General features: G+C 41.2%; 1 protein-coding gene across 1 annotated transcript in view; it reads right to left on the reverse strand.

Annotated features, from left to right (window-relative positions):
- Nucleotides 1-2,828: 2,828 nt before the first annotated feature.
- Nucleotides 2,829-7,500, reverse strand: part of LOC104910404 (protein CBFA2T1) — a 14,404-nt gene continuing 9,732 nt past the window's right edge. Inside the window, exon 4 of the mRNA XM_019614147.1 lies at nt 2,829-3,043. Coding sequence (XP_019469692.1) covers nt 2,858-3,043 — 186 coding nt within the window. The 3' untranslated portion in view covers nt 2,829-2,857. The remainder of the gene's footprint in view (nt 3,044-7,500) is intronic.

Genomic DNA, 7,500 nt, shown 5'->3' on the forward strand with positions numbered 1-7,500 from the left:
ACACACACATCCATTATATTTATATTTTTATATACTATATATAATTTATATATTATATATAGTATATTATACATAGTGTGTGTGTGTGTATATAATATTTATATTTTATTATAATTTATTTATTTATTTATTGTATTATTTCAATGATAGCCAACAGTGATCCAGGAACTATTAACCAATGATGGGGTTTGATTCTGCAGACAAAGAAACGAAAAGCACAACTATCCTCAAGCTCAAGAAGCTATTCTAATGGTTGAAGTGGGCAGTTTTTCCAGGTCTTTTAAGATAATAATCAGAGAACCTGGCAGTAAAATAAATAAATAGATAGATAGATAGATAAATAAATAAAGAGATAAATAAATAGAAGCTGTGTGTCTCTGAAATGCCCTTGCCCCGAGAATTAAGGTGCCTAATTCCAAGTGGGCATTCTCAGAAGCTGCCAGGCAGCTAAAAGCTTCAGCTGCTTGCATGCTTGCACCAAGCAGCACAAAGCACAAGTTCTGCCACCTGATGTGCTCCCACATGAGCAACTTCCCAAAGCTTACTCTCCACATTTCTCTCCTGGCTGCACTATGACATGGAAAGGAATTGGAGACTCCCTGAGCTGGTAGGAGCTGGAGAGTAACCTCAGCTGTAAAGGCAATAGCATCATGAACAGAGGCTTTCAAAGCAACTATGTATATTAGCATAGAAACAAAATCCATAAAACAGACTGAAATATCCCCAGGTCACAGTTTTAATTATAAGACTTTAAAATCCAATATTCTCCTGATCTGACGATCCCACTGTGAGCAACTCCTCATGCCCTTTCTACTCTAAGACTCATAGGGGTCCTTTCACAACTTTCGCAAAGTTCTCAGACTGGTCTTCACCTTCACCATCCATCTCTCCCATACAACAGGTGAGATGGCACTTACCACAAAACCACTGCAATTCATCATATCAAACTGAACACTAGTGGAAAAACAAAGGAATACTGTATTGCTCATTTTCTCTTTATGGTCATATGGGAGAAGCAACTAAAACTGCTATTAACAGCAAAAACTAAGCTAAGGCTATCAGAAAGGTGCGTCCCACCCCACCTTCATACTTTGCCAAGCCTCACAGGCTTTTCAGGTAATTCAATATATTTACAGGAGAAACATCATGTCTATTACTGACACTGGACAATATCATGCTGATATTTAAATCAGTCACAGGATCTACAAGATTTTAAGAGGACTTTTTTCCCTACAGTGTATACATGTTCTGGTAAGCTACTCTGCAAAGACCAAGAGATGCAGCAGAACTGCCCTGAACAGAACTGCAGCTGAAGTTTTGGAAATGTTATCTCTTTACACGGCTCAAGATCTTGCCTAGATTGAAAAGGACCACAATGACCATCCAGTTTCAACCCCCCTGCTATGTGCAGGGTAACCTGACCAGGCTGCCCAGAGCCACATCCAGCCTGGCCTTGAATGCCTCTCCAGGGATGGGGCATCCACAACCTCCTTAGGCAGCCTGAAGTCCTGGCTCCACGCAGGACCACCCAGAATTCAAACCCTTTGCCTGAGAGTACTGCCCAAACACTCCTTTGAACTCTGTCAGCTCAGGGCTGTGCCCAACTGCTCTGGGCACTGTTCCATGCTCACCACTCTCTGGTGCAGAATGTTTTGCTGATATCCAATCTGATATCCGAATTTGTGCCATCACAGCCAGTTTCCATCAAAAAGCATATAAGAACTGCAATCTATGTAGAATCTATGTAGAATTGCAGTCCTTCCTGACTTTGTAAACCTTCATCTTAATTCCTTTATAAGGTAACTAGGATGTCTGCAATGCCTTGTGTGTGCAGCTACCTAGACTGGGCAGAACAGCATTATAACAGCTTTCTATATTATAAAGGCCTGCGGCAAACAAAACTAAGAATAAATTCAATATTTGTTCCTCCCAAAGGTAACATTTATATGTTAAATGAATTTCTAACAGTAGCACAAGACCATGGTCAACAAGAAATGACCACAATGGTCTTTTTCTTGTACTAAACAAAGAACTTTAGTCAAATAGGAAAAAGAGAAAATTGTTCCATACCCCTGAAACTACACACAGGCGCTTGCTCTGTTTCTGCACAGACTCTCAGCTCAACAAGTCAACAGATTTCAGCGTACATTTCTTGCGTTTGGAACAAATCTTAAGCACATCCTTATGCTGTGCATAAAACATGGCACAGCAGAAAAACTCAAATCCCTGACTGCACTCTGGAGCATCCTAATATCCGTGTTTAGCCATCTTCACCGTATTTACTATTTGTCCAAGAAATTACTTATGAAGTTGGAGTGATTTACTCCATGCTTCACAGAAAAACTGAAGCAAATGGTTACTAATGGCACTAACTGGTCCGTGTTACTTCTATGTAGGGATGGCCATGTTGTGCCCTCAGATGATTTTACTGCATAAGTCAGTGTGTGCATATATATAAATGTACAAGTACACAAAGACAATCTGGATGCTACACAACTGTCACAAAGGAAAGACCTGCACCCAGGGCAGAGAATCCCAGAACTCCAGGATGGCTGAGGCTGGCAGGGCCCTCTGGATCCCTCAGAACCACCCCTGCTCCAGCAGTGACACCTGGAGCAGGGGCTCAGGCCCATGGCCAGGCACTTTCTGAAGGTCTCCAAGGAGGAGACCCCACAGACTGTGGGCAACCTGTGCCAGTGCTCTGGCACTGCAAAGCACAGCAGTGCTGCCTGGTGCTCAGAGAGAGCAGTTTGTGCCCACTGCCTCTTGTCCTGGCACTGGACTTCCCAGCCCAGCTCCCCAGCCCACCCCTTGCTGGCAAGGCTAAGCGTGCTGCACCCAACAGACACAGCCATTCTCACCTGTCTGGAGTTCGCCTCTTCCCGTTTTCGTTCACATCGAGAAGCAGCTCTGAGGAGTCAACAGGTGAGGTGGTGCTGGCATCCAGAAGCAGCTGTTCGTGCTGAGCGAGGTACTGGGCTGGGTTCTGCTTGGCTAGCCTTGCACAGTGCAGCAGCTCCCGCTGCAGCAGGGGCAGATTGGCCTGCAAGGACATAGCACACATCAAGGCCAGGTAGTTCACATGCAGTTTCAACAAGGACAAGTGAAAAAAAACTATCAATGGGAAACACACTCTGGGATGAATCTGTTGCATGAATCCTGAATTAGATTTGAAATGGTTGGCTGCCTGAAATCAGACAGCTTCACTACAGGTCAGGTAGTATGCATGAAAGAAAGGGAATTCTCACAAAAACAAAACAAACCTGCAAATGCCATGAGAAAACCAGGTCTGAATTCTACACATTTAACAGGAAAAACACCGCCCTGGTTAATTTCATCTTCTGCCTTACTATCCAGAACCTAAGCTCCTATGGAGCAGCTCTGCTTGCTTTTGTTTGTTTTCCCATGACAAACCCTTTTTGCTGTCTCCATTCAGACTGCAGTTAGCACTTCAGAAACCATAGGATGCATGTCTCCGTAAGCTACCTTTGTCACCATCCTTCAAGAACAGAACTGCCCTCAGCCTTCCCCAACACGCTCACAGTCATAAGATAAAGACTATAATAAAATCTCATGTTCCAGACCTCCAGCTAATCACCTGGAGGGCCACATCCCTGTTTCATGTCACATGCAGCCTGAAGTAATTTTTATTTCTTCTCTCAAGACCCCACTGAGAGTTGTTGGACAGTTGGACAGTACCAGTTCTCAAAAGAGTATTGAAAAAGCTGATTGATCCCCAGGTGGCAGGTTTTCCATATTGAGCAACACTTCTCATCTGATTTGGGACTGGGATAGAACCATATGTCCTTTCCCTTGGAGACGACATTTATACATCTTGGGAAACTTCTTCCTCTCCTTTCAGCACATGCATAAATACTAAGACAACTCAGCCATTTCTTACCTACATATTTGTGCTTCAAGGTAATGTGCACATCCTTCCTTCTTCCACGCCCAGTGCACAGTAAATGTTGCCTGGGGCTTTTCAAGTATTAGACTACATTTCATGGTTTTTAGTAACTAGATGGGAGACAAAGAACTCTCATGGTTCCCTTGCTTTTAAAGAAATTCCTTCAAGAATTTTTTTTTTTTTTCTTTGAATAGGAGAATAGTTCTTAAGGCAAAAGATTCTGAATCTAATGTGCAGCAAATCAAGCTAAAAAGAACAAAAGGAAGATGTCCTCAAAAAGTTTTGAGCACAAGGGCTTGGGAGATTGCTATGCTAGTACTGTAACGACGGCAGATGCTCCAGGCACCTGTTGCTGTACCATAAGAGAAAATTCCCTGTGTAACAAAAGTGCCAGAACAGGGTTAATAACTATGAAGCTTTTTAACAGGATAAAAAAGTAATATCAGCAACTGCTATCACTTACTCATCTTAGGATATGAAGAAAGACAGTTCTGGAACATGAAGTCTTGTCAGACCTCCACAGAACACAAATGTTTTGTGAAACCATGAAAGAAGTATCTTCTTACTGGTACTATCAGTCTCTCACTTGGTTTTGTCTAGGGTTGCCACATAACAGGGGGAGATAATAAACAAAAGGAACCTATACTTTTAGGGTTTAGTGGACATGGTGATGATGGGTTGGTAGTTGGGACTAGATGACCTTAGAGATCTTTTCCAACCTTAATGACTCTATGATTCTATACTCATACATGGGTACTTCTAGCTCCTGGAGTCAACCAAATTTTAAGCTGGCTAGCAAAACCTTTGATCTATTTTAATTCTTTTCCTCCTAAAAAAAAGTTTATTCTTCCTATTTAACCATGAACATGCAAATTTGTAATTACATTTATCTTTTTTTCTAAAAGCACTGAACATTTTTTACATGCAAAGAACATCTATTTTTTAGAAGTTATTATAGGAAACTAATTATGTGCCTTGTAGTTTAGAATATGTCTGGGTTTGTAATAGTACCAAGTAGCATTCTAATGAAAATTTAAAATATAAGTGAAGAAAAGCAGCATTTGAAAGCATTTAGTTCAACCCAACTGCTTACAGTCTGCTCAAAACATAAATATAAAAAAAGCTTAACAAACCACACAACAAAACATTATTGGTTTATCAGGGAAAATATAATAACAACAACAACAACAATAATAATAATAGTACCACCAAAACACGGAAAACTCTCTATGTCTAGATGAAGTGTATAGCCTGCTACTGGTCACCATGGCTGTAATGAACAAGAACTAGTTTTTAGGAAGCTGGCAGCACTGACATTCTCCATACTGTGAGCAAGAAGAGATCAAGCTCCTAAGGAAACTCAAGTGTACTTATAGATTCTGAAATTCAAATGGCCTTGGACAGAGAGGTTTATGCAGATACTCAAGCTGACAGCAGAAGTAGCTCTGGCAAAGTGCAGTTGCACATTTCTGCAAATGTCACTGCTGGTGCCTGCAGACAGACTTGGATACCTCTATATGTGACGGATACAAACCAATTGCAGACCAGAAGCCAGATAGCTATATTCGAATAGTACTGCCTGGAAAAAAAACAAAAACCATGATATTACTAGCTTACTGTCCCCTACAATTTTGTACTTCATTCACTGGAAAATGTTCCTACTCTGCTTTGGATTGAGTTATGTGATGAGTCAAGGCTGCTTGGTCTGCTTCCTCTGCTCTGGACCCACCTAGGGACATGTGTTAGTGGGCATGGCGGTGATGGGTTGGCAGTTGGACTTGATGATCTTAGAGGTCTTTTGCAACCTCAATCATTCTATGATTGTATCCTTCAAGATTTAGGTAGTGTGTCTTAGCCTGCTACATTAGTTTTAGAGGATTCTGTTTTTTTTTCCCCAGCTGTCAGATCTGTTTTCCACGTTTAAATGAGCTGTTCTAACCTGAAAACAAGCCATTATTTGTGCACCTGCAAAAGAAGCTATCAGCTCTAAAAGGCTGTTTTATCATTTCAGTGCTCATTCCAGGTAATTAGCTAATAATCTTCCATTGTTGGTGTTCCTACTTTCTTCAGAATTTTAGCAACAGAAATATTTCAGTATTATAATTTAAATAAAAATGGTTTCATTAGACTACAGCATATTGAGGCTCTGATACAAGTTTTTATAAGTGCCATTTTAAATAAATGACTTACAGCTATAGTTTAGAAAGAAAAGATTTAAATTGGGAAGAATGTTTGTTCAGAGAACACAGCTTAACTCAAAATCATCAAATCACATATTGATATTGACACTTTGAACAAATATGTACAACACTTCTACTGAAAAGAAGTGTTGGCAGTACTGAAAAAGCACCACTTAATTTAATAGACTAAATCCTGCCTGATGTAAATATAGAAAATGTGTCCAAAATGCTCCCAACCAGCGAAGGTTTCTGCAGGTACACAATCATCATATCTCCCTCTGAACCAAAGCTGATGGAGAGATAAGCAAATCAATGACTATTTATTATCCGTAATAGATCAGCACTCCCTTGTGTGAGGTACTGTACAAACAGATGGTGAAGGGTAGCTCCTTTCCTTGGATTTTTATTACAGAAGCATTAATATAGGCTTCTTTGCAATTTAATGTTTGGTAGACCTACCAATCTGTCATGCATTGCAGCAGACAAGGACACAGCGTGCAGAAGATTTCAGTGAGGTCTGGGCTACTTGCATGTGGGCCAGGGAATAGATCAGTGGCAAAGCTGGGGACAGAATATAGGTCAGGCCTCAGGACCAACAGAGTGTGCTTGCAGGGCACACAGTGACCCTAGAAGATAATATTGCTATATTAACATAGCCCTGAATGCAAACAAACAAGCCCTGATTCTCACTGTAGATAAATGTGGTCTCAGATTGATTTTGTCTACAATAATTGAGTATATAAAAATCCCATATATTTGTCAGGTGCTCCAGAAGAAGTATGGATAGCCTTCCATCTGAGCGCTGTTCAGACAGGCAACTTGTATTTTTCCTGCCACATAGTTGGTAGGCAATTTAGCTATGACAATATGTGCCCTTAAAAAAGCTAAAGTACCCAACTATTGCCTTCAAGCATGGTGCTGTACATGAGCATGCTCCTTCACTACTTCTTATCAGACACACACTCTAGCAGGGTTGGCTGTGATAGAATAAGGAGAAACATTTTCAAACTAAAAGAGGGGAGATTTAGACTGGATGTAAGGAAGAGGTTTTTTATGATAAAGGTGATGAGGCCCTGGAACAGGTCAACTAGAGAGGTGGTGGATGCCTTATCTCTGGAGACTTTCAAGAAGAGGCTGGGCAGGGCTCTGAGCACCTCATCTAGCTGGAGGTGTCCCTCTTCACTTCAAGAAAGTTGGACCAGATGGTCCTTACAGGCTCCTTCCAACTCAAATGATCCTATGATTTGAGAGGCAAAACTAGACAATGCAAGGCTCATCGGTGTTCACATCCATCAATACTTACTGAGCAAAACAAGCTGCAAAATGGTAGAATCAGGCTCATGCAACGACGACATACTGCCAGTCCGAGACAAAGGCATGTGTAGGGCTCAGAGTCCCTTTAGGACATCTGGT

This window comes from Meleagris gallopavo, chromosome 3, assembly GCF_000146605.3.
Source record: "Meleagris gallopavo isolate NT-WF06-2002-E0010 breed Aviagen turkey brand Nicholas breeding stock chromosome 3, Turkey_5.1, whole genome shotgun sequence".
NCBI classification, from domain to species: Eukaryota; Metazoa; Chordata; class Aves; order Galliformes; family Phasianidae; genus Meleagris; species Meleagris gallopavo.